This window comes from Ictalurus furcatus, chromosome 18 (assembly GCF_023375685.1).
Source record: "Ictalurus furcatus strain D&B chromosome 18, Billie_1.0, whole genome shotgun sequence".
Taxonomy (NCBI): domain Eukaryota; kingdom Metazoa; phylum Chordata; class Actinopteri; order Siluriformes; family Ictaluridae; genus Ictalurus; species Ictalurus furcatus.
The window spans coordinates 5,226,360-5,243,415 of NC_071272.1; the positions used below are offsets into that span (position 1 = coordinate 5,226,360).

General features: G+C 38.8%; 1 protein-coding gene across 12 annotated transcripts in view; it reads left to right on the forward strand.

The window, feature by feature from the left end:
• Positions 1–17,056, forward strand: part of dnai1.2 (dynein, axonemal, intermediate chain 1, paralog 2) — a 34,108-nt gene that overhangs the window by 14,299 nt on the left and 2,753 nt on the right. For 9 of the 12 annotated variants that reach the window (XM_053648784.1, XM_053648786.1, XM_053648787.1 and 6 more), the window contains 2 exons: positions 1,638–1,737; positions 7,269–7,451. In XM_053648784.1, the coding sequence (XP_053504759.1) occupies positions 1,638–1,737; positions 7,269–7,451 (283 nt within the window). Of the gene's footprint in view, positions 1–10; positions 834–913; positions 1,296–1,637; positions 1,738–7,268; positions 7,452–17,056 lie in introns of those variants that run through there. The other 3 variants (XR_008388385.1, XR_008388384.1, XM_053648794.1) reach the window with 3 other exon arrangements.

Below are 17,056 nucleotides of genomic sequence, written 5' to 3' on the forward strand. Positions count from 1 at the left end.
ATTCGTATAGCACCTTTTCTTAACATCAGACAGTGTTACGAAGCAGCGTTAGAGAGATCTGGATTTAGATCTCTAATGAGCAAGCCAGAGGCAACAGTGCTGAGAAAAAGCTCCCTGAGAAAACTCGAGAAACAAACCTTGAGAGGAACCAGACTTAAAAGGGAACACATTCTCTTCTGGGTGACACCGGAGAGTGCGATTAGAAGTCATTAAAAGTATACAGGTGTAGAATAGTACTAATTGTGACGAAAGGATTTTCAGTATGAGTAGATTCTCTAGACCACTACCTTGAAAAACAAGTATTTTCTTTTAAGCCAGAAAAAAATTGAGGGATAGAAAATGCTGACCTTGCTGTCAAATGGAATATGATGTAACATAAAAGCATGAGATCGTTTAAAAATTAAAAATTAAAAATAAATAAATAAATAAAAAAGACAAGGGGATTATGAATGAGAAAATATATGAATAGCAAGCATTAAACTGAAATATACTTAAATAATAGTATAATGTATGTATGTCAATGTATTGCTGCATGAATAGTCCTAGTTGTAATTATCACTTGAAATTTGGTTTAATTTAACAATATGGCCTCCCCCCTACTAGGTAATTAATAGCATCATGTTTATATATTTAATACTGGCCTTGAATGGCATTTCATAGTTTCTTTGAGTGCATTTACAGCCTAAAAGACAAATTTCAATGAGATATAATTAAACTGTCTTGGACTTGATACTTCATTTTACTGTGTATGAATAGTGCTTATAATTACATCTGACACCTGAATAATAACTCAACTCAATGAATATTAATCATTGTGAATAAGAGTCCTGGGATGAGCACAAGACAGTGTTTATGATTACAGCACATGAAATGTACACTTTTGGTACTCGGCTAGTATTTGAAGTGGTATCAGGTTGTTTTTGTTAGGAATTGTGGTCGGTGGAGATTCTAGACCAGACGTGAATAGCTGTCCCTCTCGGCTGTCCGTACGTTATTGCATCACCCGGGACAGGGTCAGTGTGGCTTGAGAGAGAGTGAAAGAGAGAGATTCTGTGTGATAAAGAGGGAGACTGAGGAGACGATGCAGTCTTCTTTCTCTCTGCTCAGAATGACAACACCTCCCTGCACCTCTGAGCCACCAGGATTATATGATGCGCTTGATTTGGTGCGTGTGTGTGTGTGGTGGGGGGGATTCACTGAAAGGGAAAGACTGTGGGATGTGAAAGACAGACATTTACCTACCACTAACTTTCTTTTCAAAGTAAATTTGACTGGGGAATTCGCACTCCTCAGTCTTAAGAACCATAACGAACCAAGCAGGCAGGACTAGGGTCTAATTGGTTGTTTAAAAAAAATTTGAGGCACACATAATTATTAATTATTATTATTATTATTATTATTATTATTATTATTATGAGAGTGAACTTTTGCCTAACTGTTTTCTTACTCTTGCTTGGTGCACATCTTTCTCCATGCAGGATTAGATTCTGGCTACCCACGGAGTGCATTTAAGAGCAATTATTAATGCACAGTCCTCAGAATCTTTTCACTTGCATCTGTTCTCTCTGCTGTTCCAAGACACCCAGAGATTTCCACCGAGTAGGATTAACATAAGGCCTCTCCCATGTGTCTCTCAGGACCCCCATGTTCACCTTTGACCTGAACACAGCCGTGGGTGACGTGGCCTGGTCTCCGTACTCCTCCACTGTATTCGCTGCGGTCACCATTGATGGAAAGGTAAGCTGCTTCAGTCAGAAGCTAAGTGCGTCAATCTGCTACTACTACACAATGCAAACAGACATCGATACTAGAGATGGGAATCTGTAGACACGTCATAATTTGATTCAGTTTCAGTTCAGACTGTCACGCTGCCAGGATCTTAATACATCTTGGTGGTACTTTTAAACCATAACGTCATTTTTGTCCATGAAAATCACAAGGTTCTTCAATTGTCCTATATTAACATAAGAGTAACCTAACGAGCAAACTGTTAAGTGTTACACGTCCCTTCTGGACTTGTTTAACAACCTTGCTCGAATTGCTGGACCAGTAAATTAGAGCCGCACAATTAATTGGATACATAATTTGCTTACTAGGCTGGGACAAAGCAAGGACTTTTTCTGGAAAAACAACAAGACAATACTTTTGTACTGTGCAGGAATTTTACTACAGCTACATTTGTTATGGGGGAACAAAATGAACCCAAAATGGGTTTGGCCTAAGGGTTTTCCTTCCCTCTTTCCTTCTATCCATCCAACCATCCATCCATCCATCCAACCATCTATCCAACTATCCATCCATCCAACCATCCATCCATCCATCCATCCAACTATTCATCCATCCATCCATCCATCCAACCATCCAACCATCTATCCAACTATCCATCCATCCATCCATCCAACCATCCAACCATCTATCCAACTATCCATCCATCCAAGCATTCATTCATCCATCCAGCAAACTGAGCTGCATGGTTACATGTTATTTATTTACAGGAAAAATGGAAGAACGTTATGAACAGGCATAGAATTGGTCAAATATAATAAATATAAATATATACATATAGTAATATAATATAATATGAGAGAAAATTATGATCTAAAATTCTTTTTTCCATTCGTATTTCTTACCCATTTATGTACTTGAGAGACCGGCAACAGTCACAAATTGCTATAGTATGATCTTTCTTAATAATCATAATAATAATAAACTTTATATTATAGAGCGCCTTTAAAAGCAGCTTCTCTTGCGTCAAACCTTGTTGTTGCCACTTTTATTACCGTTTATTGGTAATATTTTGTGTAAATATTGTCTCCACTCACTGTTGAGCTTTAGCCTGAAGTATTTGGCAGTGAACACAATGCTGATGTCATGCTGTAATAAAATGATGGTGAGAGTTGTGAGTAATTACTTGTGATGACGCTCTCATTATTTACAAAGAAATACGAAACTACTCACAGCAACAGAAGCACACACACACACACACATACGCTTTAAGGAGTGTAATAGGTGTTAATGAAACAGCATAGCAGCTACATGCTGGGATTCCACTGATTCCTGCTGATTCATAATGCTGCACAATCACCTGAACATCACACACACTCCGTCACCCATGTCTGTTTGTGTTAGTGTACAGGGGCAGCCATTAACCTGCCTGACATTAACTATTAGCCTCAGAACAGATGCCGAAGACATGTCTTGTTCCTTCAGCTCCACTGCACATACACAATAGAGGGTGACAGGACGCTCATGTCACCTGTGTGCACTGTCAAGCTTTTTGAGCTTGTGGTAAAAAATGGCAGTAACCAAAATGTTTCTGCTACTACATATTTATAAATATCATTGCTGGGCCTCTTGTGTAATGGATCTCTGAGTCGCACAAGATGGAACAGATGCCTGGATGACACAGGTCTTGAGTTTGTAGTGCGAAAAAAAAAAAAAAAATCTAAGTCTGTACTGTTTGTAGTAGCTGTGAATGGAAAAAGTCATCTCAAGTCTTTCTAGACATTTATTATGTAAGGGGTTTGGTGTTATAGGAATATAATCAGGACGGGATGATACGATGAAGCAGTTACTATTACCACCCTGAAGCTGAACGGTTTTATTCCTCTTCTACCATGGCAATTTCCCCCAAATGACAGTTTTTTAAAAAAATATTTATTACAGAATGACACGTCTTACTTTTATCCATTTATAGTTACATTTAAAGAACGTCTGCAAAATAAGTTAGTTACTGTTACGTCAAAGCAGATATGAGCTATGAACAGTCGTTCACTCACTGGAGACTCCTTCCAGTGATACAATCAAAAAAATACAATTGTTCATCCTGTTAATGCAATAACTCACTGTAATATCTATTGCAGAGGATAAATAATTAATATAATCCAGTTCATTGTCACTGCTTATATACAGAGCCCTCCACTAATATTGGCACCGTTGGTAAATATGAGCAAAGAAGGCTGTGAAAAATGGTCTTTCTTGTTTAACCTTTTGAAACACTCTGCTCTCATGGATATCAAACAATTGCAAACACGACACAGGTTTATCAAAAAAAAAAAAGGCTCTGTTAAATATAGGTGTGCAACAATTATTGGCACCCCTATGAATTCATATGAGAAAATATATTTATATCAATGGGAATATACTTCGAATATATTTTTCTCATTTGAATGATCTCCTATGAAATGATGGTGCAGTTCTTTTGAGTTGCTGATTTATGTTGTCATTACTTATGCTCATTTGGAAACTGTGAAGCAAGCCAAGCTTGTGGATTAAATGGCAGAACATCTCATTTTTCTAGCAGCAGACAAGGGCAAGATACTAGAAAGGTTTAGACGCATCTTTAATTTTCAATTGAAGACAACTTAAAGTGAGTGGAAGCCAATAGAAAGCTTCCTTAAAAGAATAATCCTGTTGCTTGAAAGTTTGATAGACTCCTTGTACTGCACTGGAACTATGGACCAAAACTGTGTTTATTACCTAGCTAGTGTGAATGTAGGGGTTATACAGTGGCAGCTACATTATATGGCCAAAAGTTTGGGTTTTCTCCAAACTGTTGCCACAAAGTAGGAAGCATAGAGTTGTCTAGAATGTCTTTGTACCCTGTAGAATCATAATTTCCCTTCCCTGGAGCTAAACGTGTTCCAGCATGACAGTGCCCCTGTAGAGTACACAAAGCGAGGTCTGTTAAGACATGTTTTGCCAAGGTTGGTTCGGAAGAACTCAAGTGGTCTTCACAGAGTTCTGACCTCAACCCCAGTGAACACCTTTGGATTGAATTTGAAAGCTGACAGCACACCAGGCCTTTTCGCCTGACGTCAATGGCTGACCTTGTGGCTAAAAGCACACAAATTCACTCACGGCCATGCTCCACAGCCAGAGGTAAGCCTTCCCAGAAGAGTGGAGGCTGTTAAAGTAAAAATGTGGGGACCAATGACATATTAATGCCCATAGTTCTGAAATAGGATGTTTAACAAGCACATAAGGGAGTGGCGGTCAGGTGTCCTTATACTTTTGGCCACGGATGTTCGGTCTGAGAGAGGCTACTTTATAGGAATGTGTTCTCTGCTCTTGTTACAAGCCTCATGGGATACTTCATTAAAGAAGGCCATTTTGTACGGTGCATCTGTGAGCGTTTCTTGTTTTTGACTGTTTACAGCCGTGCCAGTTGGCGTTAGCTAATTCGAGCTTCACTCTGTTAGATTGGAGTTGCGTGGTGTATCACGGAGCTGTTCCTGGCTCTAGGGTCTTTCTTAGTGCCAGTCGGATTGTGTGCCAGCACGAGTGTGCGAGTCACACTGTGGAAATAAGTAGCAAGTGCCAGAGTCGCAGTAAGACTGGCATCTCTCCAGAATTCTGCTCCTCTCCTTGAGGCTAGAATATTCCACGGTCTGGTACATTAATCTCAAATAGGACACAAAGACTGAATCATACTGTAGCGATACCTTCACAGCTTCTATACTGACAACAGCCTGAGAGTAACCATTCTTGTAGAATGCTGTTGTGTACATCAGTTAGTTTATACACTCAGAGCAGCATTCCTGAAACTCAGCTGCTACGTGACTCCACCACAGAGCCATGCTGTTGGTCAGTATGTGACTGTGTGCTTTCAGTGGTCCTCCTACAGTTACAGATGGCTTCTCCAGCCCTTATGTGTGTATTTTTGTGTTTGCGCCCCTGCCTCAGCTGCTTAGAATAGAGAAGTGCATTTGGTAATGCTCTCTGACTAACTATGAGCCATGCTGCTTGACTAATACTTTACCACGGGCACTCTCAGCCTCTGTCCCCTGACTTTCACTGGCTGTCTTGCTGAGGTGGGTGGCCTAATGGCCATGAAATATGATCAGCACCATAATTAGCCACATTTTTTCTCTTTTAATTCCCTTTCTAACTCTTTCTCTCATTCTCTTTATTTATTGCTTCTCAGATTGAGATGTTCAAACTGTCAATTGCAGTCTTCATATATTTCTATATATACACGTTATTTTCTATCTATCGTCTGCACTGACCGTCTGTGTGTGTGTGTGTGGGGGGGGGGATATTGTTATGAGATGCTTTTGACTGGGGACAGACTGCATCATTTGTTTGTGAGCTTGAGCTGCTTCCTCTAATGCAGTGGTGTCAGACTGCAGAGTTAAACTCCTCTGCTAAATAACAGTGTATTTCTGGGATAAAATCGTTCTGTTAGATAAAAGAAAACGCAAATCTCTGTAGGTGTATGACCCTTCTGGACTTGTGTTTAACAACCTTGCTCGAATTGCTGGACCAGTAAATTAGAGCCGCACAGTTAATTGGATACGTAATTTGCTTGCAAGGCTGGGACAAAGCAAGGACATCTGGAAAAACAAAACTGAATCCTTTTGTACTGTGCAGGAATTTTACTACACCTACATTTGGTATGCTAAAATGGGTTTGGCTGAAGGGTTTTCCTTCCCTCCTTCTTTCTATCCATCTATCCAGCCAGCTTTCCTTATATCCATCCTTCCTACCTTCCATCCATCCATTTATTTGTCCTTCCTTCCTTGCATTCATCTATTCATCCCTCTATCCATCCATCCTCCCTTATATATACATAAAAATCCAAAGTAGGCATGGCCAAAGGGTTTTCCTTCCCTCCTTCTTTCTATCCATCCATCCATCCATCTTTCCTTCTCTGCATTCATTTTTCCTTCTATCCATCCTTCCTACTTTCCATCCATCCATCTTGAGATATGGTGACTCTGAAGGCCATATCATATGATTTACATCACTTTTAACTTGAACAAACCATTCAGTGAGCCATCATACCCTGTGGATTGGGGTGGGGTTATCCTGGAAGAGACCACAACCGCAGTTCTTATGGTGATTAGTACTTTGCATTGATTTGCAGTGAACCTTTTAGCTCGGGAACACATGGATCAAAACAATGCAAATGTTTTAGAAAAATGACTCCTACAAAATTGTTGTCACAATCATTGTCATTTTTGACTTGCACTTTTGAGCAACCGTATTTACTGATAGAGTTGTCACTTTAGACACTACTCTGTTTGAAACAGTAACCCTCTTTCAAAGTTACCTAGATCTTTTCCTCTGGCAAGCTTGTTCCAAAATGGAGGTCAGCTGGGCCAGCTCAACATTTATAAACAGTACATACCACCGAGCTTAGTAAGATGCTAATTGCTAATTGATACCTCCACTCATTTATTCAGGTTGTTTCCTTTCATTTTTCACTTTGTCTTTATTAGCCAGAGTTAAACTACCCTAATCCTGCTCTTCAATCTATCTCACAGGTGCATGTCTTTGACCTGAGTATCAACAAATATGAAGCCATCTGCCAGCAGTCTGTAGTGTCTAAGAAGACCAAGCTCACTCACATTGAGTTTAACCCCGTGTACCCCATCATTATTGTGGGAGATGACCGAGGCTACGTCACCAGTCTGAAGCTCTCGCCCAACCTCCGCAAGAAGCCAAAGGTAAAAAAGCTATACTCTCCCAAAATACTCACAGGAGCTCCTGGCTGCTAGCCTCAGGCACTAAATTGTGATCTATTTATGTCAGTATATTAATACTTCAGGCTAATTAATAATAGGCTTGATATCTATTTTCACTTAGCTTTAGTTTTAATGTCATTAAGCCGAGACAAGATTTGGATTTCGTACCTCATAAAAGCTATGAAAACCCGAAGAACATATTCAGTCTGTGAGCCAATCCTACTGTGGGAAATTTCACATTTATTATTGATCAAAGAGCAGAAAAATAATTTACAGTATATCACCACGTCTCAGTTAGGCTAGTATGAACTCATTGTATCATTGTGTAACACTTTAACCCAGTCATCCCTGCTTCTCAATTTTTCTTTTGGATCTTGATTCCATTTTCTTCCAGCGTATATGTTTTACCAGTTCCCACCCACTATCTCGTTCTTGTACGATGCCCACCAATCTGGGATGGTGTGGGCGAACATGCTTGAATGAGAGCACTAACTCTTATTTTGCACGTTCAGAAACGTTTTATTCCTCTACCACGGCAATTTGCCAAATTACATTCTTAATTCATTTAAGCACAACACGTCATACATTTGATCCATTGTAGTCACATTTACTGCTGTGGAACGTCCATGAAACGGTCTTGAAGTTAATGCAGCTTGTCATGTTACTGAGAGACAGGAAAGAAAACTGGAGACTCCTTCCATAAATATTAAATAAATAAATATGTCCTTCACCATGTCAACAATTATAACAGCTCATTTCTTATTCCATTTATAATAACCCATACAAGAAACCATAATGTATTAGGACAAGCACATCGATATAACAGATGCACTACTGTCAGAGCTGCTGTTATAGGAAAATGAATCAACACCTTCTGAGCAGTCAGAGCTGCGAATTCAACAGCGCTGTGGTATTATATGTTTTAACATTCTGCTCTGTTCCATATGAGAGCAGTATGTACTGTAAGCTCTGAATGACGTTTTACAGTGACGAGGTCTTTCTGAGCAAACGGTCATCTCTTAGCTCATTTGCTTATTTTCTTCTCTCAATCATTCATATTCAGTCATAATCATGCTGGTTCTCTATTTTAATCCCGATTAACAAGCGCCCTGTCCTCTACATCAAGCTACTCGGTATTCATGCATTTATTTGCATTATTCATGCCAGTGATTGTGGGTTTTTCGTCTGGAGTGAATCAGTGATCATGAGTAAGACCTAAGCCTGCACTGAACGGGATAAATAACAGTGTCACGTAGACTGAGCTGCTCCCTGCAGATAATGATCATCTCTGAGCTTCCTCTCTCTCTTTCTCTCTCTGTATCATATTCCCCACCACACTCGATATGCTTTAGAGACATGCCACCATCTGGGAGTTTGCCAAAATGAATAAGTGTGTCTTTTGTGATTGCAAAAACACAAATCTGTGTGGCCACTACTGCTCTGCTTCACCTTCGAAATGTTTGGCCAAATTACAGCAGCTATGGTGATAAATGTCACAGGCCAACGTTGCACCATGGAATGGTAAAGAGATGCTGTTATATACACTACCTGATGTACCAGGAGTTACTAGGATGGAAGGTAATATGTAAGGACAATGGGGCATGATGTTATGGGAAAATAATCAATAACGGGGTAGTGCGATGCCACCCGACACAAAGCGGAGTCACTAACGCCACACCCAAGTTTATTATTTACCTATAACAGCACATCATGAAGTGTTTTATCCTTCGTATACCATAGCAGTTGGACAATCAATACGCTGCTCTCATAGCTGCTAAGAAAGTAGAAAAAAAAAACAAAACAACAGTCCACATCTTGTGGTGGTCTTTTACAAATTCGATCAAGTCTGACCTTTATGATTCCCAAGCTGGTGAATTAGCCCTCTCGAGGGGTGTGTGTGTGTGTGTGTGTGTGTGTGTGTGCGTGCGATTGTGTGTTTTAGATCAATGTGGTCATGGTGTGGGTTACAGGATAGCCCAGCGCGTATGACAGTGACAAAAAGAGCAAAAAGACTCGACACTGAGCAGTGAGCGGTGTTCGTGCACAGTACTGCAGGAACATCCTCCAGGCCTGCTTTAATCCTATTATTCCGGCTCACTGTTATAAAAAGGCCAAATCTAAGCTCGTACTAAGCCCAAATCTTGTTTATATGATTAGATTTGATCCTCAATCCTATGGCCTTGATCTTATAAAATCTTATCATAAGGATGAAAAGAAATCAGGATTTGTTTAACCTGAAAATGACTTGATTTGATTATTGTTATTTTTTTTTAATTTATACGCAAACTGTGAAGTGTGCACGCTCACTTTTTCAATGTTGGTAACTTTTAGTCAGAGTGATGTAGAGCGAGTCCACGAGGACGCAAGATCGCATAATGAGAAATGGCTGAAATCCCCAGAACAACTGTGGCAGATTCTCCAACATGTTCAGTAAAACTTACCAGCTAGTTTCCTTATAAAACAAATTGCACATGAGACTACTGATGCTTTAAAAAAAAAAAAAAAAAAAAAAAAAAGGTTTTCAGACCAAATATTGATTTTGTTTAGTTTATTACTGTTTAATGCAGTTATTTTTTGACGGCATCTTTGCTTTACAGCTTTACAGGAAGAGCAAAGTGAAAACCCATATTTAAAGTAAGACTGTACTGCAAATTAAGTTTCTTCTTAATAAAATAAATTGCATAAACATATTCAAATGAACGTATAAATAAATAAATAAATAAATAAATAAATGTAATTAAAGTGTACTACAAAATATCTTTTTTTTTTATTGTTGTCACTAAAATTAAGTTCTGCACCATTATGCATTTATGATTAGACTTGTTTTGTGACATAATTATTTTATGAGTCATTTCAGAGTCTCATTTCGTTTCAGACCAAAGCATTTCCAGACTACAGATGTGCCTCTGCTTTTCCTCCTCAGTTACATTCTCAATCCTTGCTGTTTTGTTTTTTCTTTCTGAACTCTGATCTAATAGTTAATAATGTATTATTGTGGAAATTTATCTCCCGATAACTTAAAAAAAAATATGACCAGTCTTAATCTGTACGTCCACAGTTATAATCATTCTACACACGTCTTTGTAGATATGATCTCAGGACACTTGATGAAAAAGACATGGAATCCCCAAAAGGAGCAAGATTGTAGGAGTAAACAAATAGCCTGTACAGAACAAGCGCTAAACAAGGCGTGATGCTGTAGGAAAATAATCAGTGTGCGTTAGAGTAGTGTGATGCAGTTACCACGCTCAAATTTTCCAATAACTGCAAGAGCTGAAGCTTTTATTACTTTGTGCACCACAGCAGTTTGCCAACAATTACAATTTGCTTTTATTAATTAAAGAACATCATACATTATAAGAAACATATTCGTTCCTGTCATCACTTACATTATAGCAACTATAAACAAAAAGTTTATTTCTCTCTTGCAGTAAAAAAAAATCAACAACAAAAAACACAGTTGGTCATGTGACCAAGAAACTGCCAAGCACAACACAGACTTTCCTGCATCAGGAAACCTAAAGTTACAGCTTTAGCTCTGTTACAAAGCCCTGACACTGGAGACTCCTTCCAAAATGTCGCGTCATATCAACCATTAAGGACGTTTTTAAATCTGCGTATGTGGAGCACTCATCATGTAAGTCCCTGGGTAAGCTGTTTCTATAGAAGCGATAACGTGTTCGAACGAGTGCGTTTATATAAACCCGTGATTTGCCTGCACTGCTGTCAGAGCTGCTGTTCTAGAAAATTAATCAACACCTTCTGACCGATCATTTGAGAATTCTTCAGTGCTGGAGTATAAATCACAGCTCAAAGTGTCAGGCGTTGAATTCATCGCAAGTTGCCATGCCCTCACTTTAGTGTATTACTTGTCAGCAGGCTATTATTTGTGGGGTGGCCTTTCTCTGGTCAAGTGACCACACAGTGCTGCAGCCAGCTATCTTATTGCAAAATTATTGATTTACATCATCTACTCAATTGTAATGTCTGGACTTTAGTTTCATCTGTCGGGCATCTCATCTCTTCCCTGCTTTTAAAAGCCGTGAAGTACTTTTTGAATGCATGCTGAACATGACAGCACTTAAGAAGTGTTTGAAACAGCCACTGCTTCATTAATAAGAGAAGCAGACCATGGATTTAGCAAAGGTTTTTCATGAAACTTTCTGATTTACAATCTTTGGCTTCCACTGCAGGCATTAAAAGCTAGATTCGGTGTCACTTTCGGTCTGCAGTGCCATATTTCTATCTGATCAGAGGAAACGAGCAGTACATGCTAAGCAATGTACAGTATATACGGCTAGAATCTAAATATGTATACCGATGCACCGAGACTTTGAGAAGCATGTTAGTCAGCATGTTGTTCTTTTATAGAAGGTGGAGATCAGTAGCTCACTACAGCTAACAAGTAGGACTGTAAAGATAAACAGTTTAGTTATTTAGGGTAACAGGGACATGTTGAGCTCTTGGCATCGACAGAGGGATGGGTAGCTTAGAAATCTCATATGAAGAGGTGGGCAAATCAGGAAGAAAAAGTTCATTTTAACCCATATTCGTCCATTTGTCTAGTCCAATTTTTGTTGAGGGTGCAAACATGATATGATTGATACTCTTTTGTTTCACGTCTTTGGATTTAGTATTAACTAGTTTGCCATATGTTAGTACATTAGGCACCACTTTTTCGCCTGGTCAGCCAGCACATTGGTGCTTTTACTTGCACCTGATCCACCCTTTTCTTCAGGAACTTGTCTGCAGAAGCACAAGAAACTCAAGTCAACCTGAAAAGATGGGTACCACTGTCAAGCAAGGGAGCCAGGTATCAGCTACATTTCTAGCCAAATGAATCACAAAAAAGCTTCTAAACTAGCCCAAAAAGTTCAGACATTGAAAAAGGAATCTGGCATTTTACGTGTTTCTCGGTTTTTGCATGGGAAACAAGGTCACCGTAGTGCGCACGCATTTCTGATTTGGAGAATCTGCAGTACACCTTTGTATTATCACCTTGTTATCACACATTATCCACTCCATAATCCCCTTTTACCTCTCGCAATCTTTGCAGTGTTTACTTCTATATTTAGACTGACAGTAAATCACACATTAAAAACAATTACTAGCCTCATTGCTCTTTTTGAACATGCTCTTACGATGTGAGAAAAAACCTAGCATATCTACGTAAAAGCCATTCCGACCTGAATCGCTGTAATATCTGTATAGTCCCCACTAAAACAGAAATGTTTGTGTACATCGCAGATACACTGTCTGCACTTCCACTTTTCCTTTGTTTGCCATAGCTAATGTTTGCATCAATTGATCAGATTTCATTTCGATTATTTGTTTTAAAACGAGATCTTGGCGGCTATAGACTATTTTTAAGCTATTTAAAAAAAAACCGACACTTACCTTTTCACCCTAACCTGCTTCCGAAACTAGCCCAATTTGACAGAAAAAACGTGACCCTGGCAACCCTGCTACCATTCAACAGTTCTATAAAAATCAATCTGAATATGTGTCTGTGGGCCTAAGGGCAACTTTGTGTTTAAAATGAATGAATTTGGACTTGTTATACAGCATCTCTCTGGCAGACCACCACAGTAAAATGAGAAATCAAATGACTGGATCTGAACGGTCCCAGATGACCAGTCTGATGTGAAAATCTATTTAATTCAGCGCAGCAGGTGCTGGGAACGATTCCCATCAGAGTTCTAAACTGCTCCTAACCATTTTCTACAAAGCTTGGAGTTTGTGCAGAACAATAATGGAGAATTTAATCAACGGAATGAGCTTGTCCTTGAAAAATGAGGAGTTTCATCAGCAGAAGTGGAAACGCTAGCAGCTCGTTTGGCAGCTTTATCAGCCAGATTATTACCTTTTGCATATTGCGCAGGGAAATGATGCATGGGCAGCAAAGGGAGAGACGTCTGTAATTTGTAAAATAATGTCGTTATGGCTAATAGGTTTAGAGGCAGTAGCAGAATAAGCAACGCTTTTCCTAACGGGACTGTAATTCTTCAGAATGTGATAGGTCAGTATATACTGTATAGCACCAAAGTGCTGCTGATCTAAAACCAAGGACTGGTGACGTCAGATGCTTGAGGTATCAACTCCAATTATTTACATGAGCAATATTAAAATAAGATGCAGGGACTTTTAAAGATTTAAATACTGCAACTGAATCAGTGCAGGAAACTACTGTTTTACTGGCACAATCCCAATGGATTATTCAGGCAGTACATTTCAGATGCTAACACTAGGGATAATGCTATGTTTTCATTGCGCAACTTCACACTTAAATAAGTTAAAAGTAGTAAAACATGTCCGTCATCCTGCTCATAATCACTGGCTATGACAATGGTGTTGTGTTGTGTATAGAGGCTGGATGAGTTAAAAGACGTTCTTGAAGTCAGAGGTAAAACCGTCCACAGTTATTAAATGTATGCCGCACTTCTGCCGACTGGGATTTGTGAAGGCTAGAGTTGAAAGAAACAAACAACTACTGTCAAATAACAGCTACACATGTAATCTTGCCATAATTACGGTCTATGACGATGCTTTGTGCATGGTAAAGAATAGACTTGGATGGTAAAATATGTTTTGGGTCAAAGGTAAAGCCTGTAAAACCCTCCTCGCTTGTTATTACTTTTGTAAGAAAAGACCTATATTCGATACCATAATGAAAGTAAACCTGTGAAGGTACGTGAAACACTTTGACCCTAGAGTATGGTTCGTGTATTACCGATTCTAATCCAGATAAGGCATCCTGACCTTTGTTTCTAAAATCAGGACTCTACAGACGTGTCTCAGAGATCCATACCTGAACCACTAAATCACCAGTCAATAAGATCATTGGGGCACAGATGGATTCGCTTGACTGTCCTCAATCCTAGTCTAGTAATCTTAGTTCAATCTCCAACTGACACACTGAAACTAAAACTAAAAATTAATTTACCAGAAATTTTAAAAATGCCTTTTCAAGGTTAAAGAATTGTTCATTTGTTTTGCTCTTGCAACTTTCAAAAGTGTAAAGTCATCCAACCAGTAGCTTCTCAAGTGTTATTACTTTTATTTATTTATTTATTTATTTATTTCTTTATTTATGTAAAACTTACCTTGATGTAATAATCTGATAAAGCTCATTCTCTGCTATGAGGTTGCTTTCCCCAGAAAAAGTGCTATGTGGAGCGACTTTGCTGCTGATACAGGGGGAAAAAAGCATAATAATGCTCTTACCGTTCCTATCTAGATTAGACCTATTTTTATCAGTACGAAAGCCTGAATAGAGATTGGTGTTACTGTGGAGATGAGGAGGTTTTTTATCACCGCTGTAGCTTTGGAGGAGGAAAATCGAAGAGGACCTGCTTATATGACTTGATTGTGTGAGTTAAAGTGAGACATCACATAGTCTCCAAAAATAGCTTAGTGTTATTTTTAGTTTTAATATTACAATATTGGAATATTGGCAATAAAATATTGTTGATTCGAGATGGCATAAATCAAATCAAGACGGCATAAATTCGCTCAGTAACAAGACTCACTTTTGTCCTCCATGTTTTTCCTACATGCCCCCAAACCTTGACTTGATTGGTTGGAAGATACAAAAGTGAAAACCAATTTTTGAAAGCAGCTTCACTCCATTACCTGCACACCCAGTTCTCCTGCAGGCTTTAGTTTAAAGTCTAATAGAACAAACCAGTCTCTAACAATCAGGGGCAGTGTTGTTGTTGTTGTTGTTTTGATAAAGTGTGTTAAAGTAGAGCTGGATCAACTGGAAAAGTAGCATCCCATGAATACCAAATTCTGCAGTCGTGAAATAAACTGTCCCAAGGATTTGCTTGCATTCGATAAGAAACACATTTCCTATGTTCACTCATGGCTCTGTCAGGTCATATATTTTGTACCAATCTCTAGGATACCAGTTCCATCTGGTGACCTTGAACCCAAAGTACAACAATTCAGGTTTACATGGATTCTGTGGTTTAAATTGTTCTATTGTTGGGTCAAAATGTTTTTTTCTAGCCCACTTTCATGTACAGTCCTGACATTGCTTTAGGTTTGAATTATATTTCCAAGCTCATAGGTAAATTTTACGATCTGTTTCTCATCATTCAGGTTAAATATGCAATATAGACAGCCATGGCAAGACAGTGTCAACATTCTGATACAGAAAGCTAATCATCAGATAACTTGCATTACATATTAACATTATTTAGCTACATTCAATGTGATTTATAAACTGCATTTAAGTTACAGTATTCTGAGAAATAAAACATGATCATTATAAGGTTCTATTTGGCTTTAAAATGTCTTACTTTGCTCATGAATTTTGTTTATTCGTTGCTTATTGAGACTGAGTGATTGCATTCTAGTTGATTTCACCTTCCTACCGTAGATGTTCAGCTATCATGGAGCGGTGTTCCCCACTTTTCTTCCATCGAGTTATTATTGCACCTAGTGCTCAGACATGGGAACAAACAAAGGCAAAGCGTGAGTGCAGACAGTGTGTCTATGATGTACAGAACCATTTCTATCGTAGAATATATGGCAAAGATTGGAAGAGGGATTATGGAGTGGATCACGTCTGTACATCAGAAATGCGTGTGCACCATGGTGATCTTGTTTTCTAAGCAAAGGCTGGGAAAAAAAGAAGAGTAGTTGGACTGGAAATTCTGCTGAAACCTGGCAACCCGTGGTTAATGATGTTAGCTTTTTTGGGAAACACATACGCTGTATCAAAAACAGTTGAACAAAGGGATGTCTAAAACCACTCAAAACATGTCAGCTGGATGACGTCATGTTGTCAACTGTCAACTTCCTATTATGGTGTTACTCTAAAAATTCACTACATCGTAACCTATAGATAAATTCAAGTATGATAGCCTCTCAATGTAATTTTATTTGTGGCTATGCTATTATTAATGTTGTCCTGCTACATGAAAATTTATGGTCACGAGCTGCTGCTGGTACCAGACAGATTGAACCTTATAAACCCGCACTGTATGCGTTTACAAAGTAATAAGGTTCTATCTGATTTTTTTTTTTTTTTGGACAAAAACTGACTTTCTAATTGTCATAGAATCATTGTGATGTGGTGAATTTGAAGGAACCTTAAAGTTAAGACCCTGTTGAGCCACAAATGGACATTATTAAAATAAGATTAGGTGGAATGTCAAAACTTTGATGTCCTAAATCTCTTCACCCAGATACAACCTTATCATACTATGGTCACGAAGGGTCTCATGTTAATAAGTCTCTTTCCTTGGGGAAAAAAACCCGGCTCGGTTTACCATTATTTTCCATCATCATACTCCAGAGTTAACGGTTTCTATGAATACCCGTCACCTTGAGCTACTTTTTAAAAAGTCTTCAAAGGGATCTTTCTGCATCAGTGTTGAAGCCTCAGTGGATTTAGGCACATTAGTTCCTCTGGCATATTTTTAGAGTCGTCCTAATACACTGCCTCGTTCTTGTAGCTGTTGACTGAGTGAGGCACGTTAAAAATGATCTTCCATATAATGAATGAGAATGAATAATCAAGAGGAAGGTTATGTAACAGCTTGGTCTACACGGACCTGGTTTTCTCCAGCAGTCAGCAG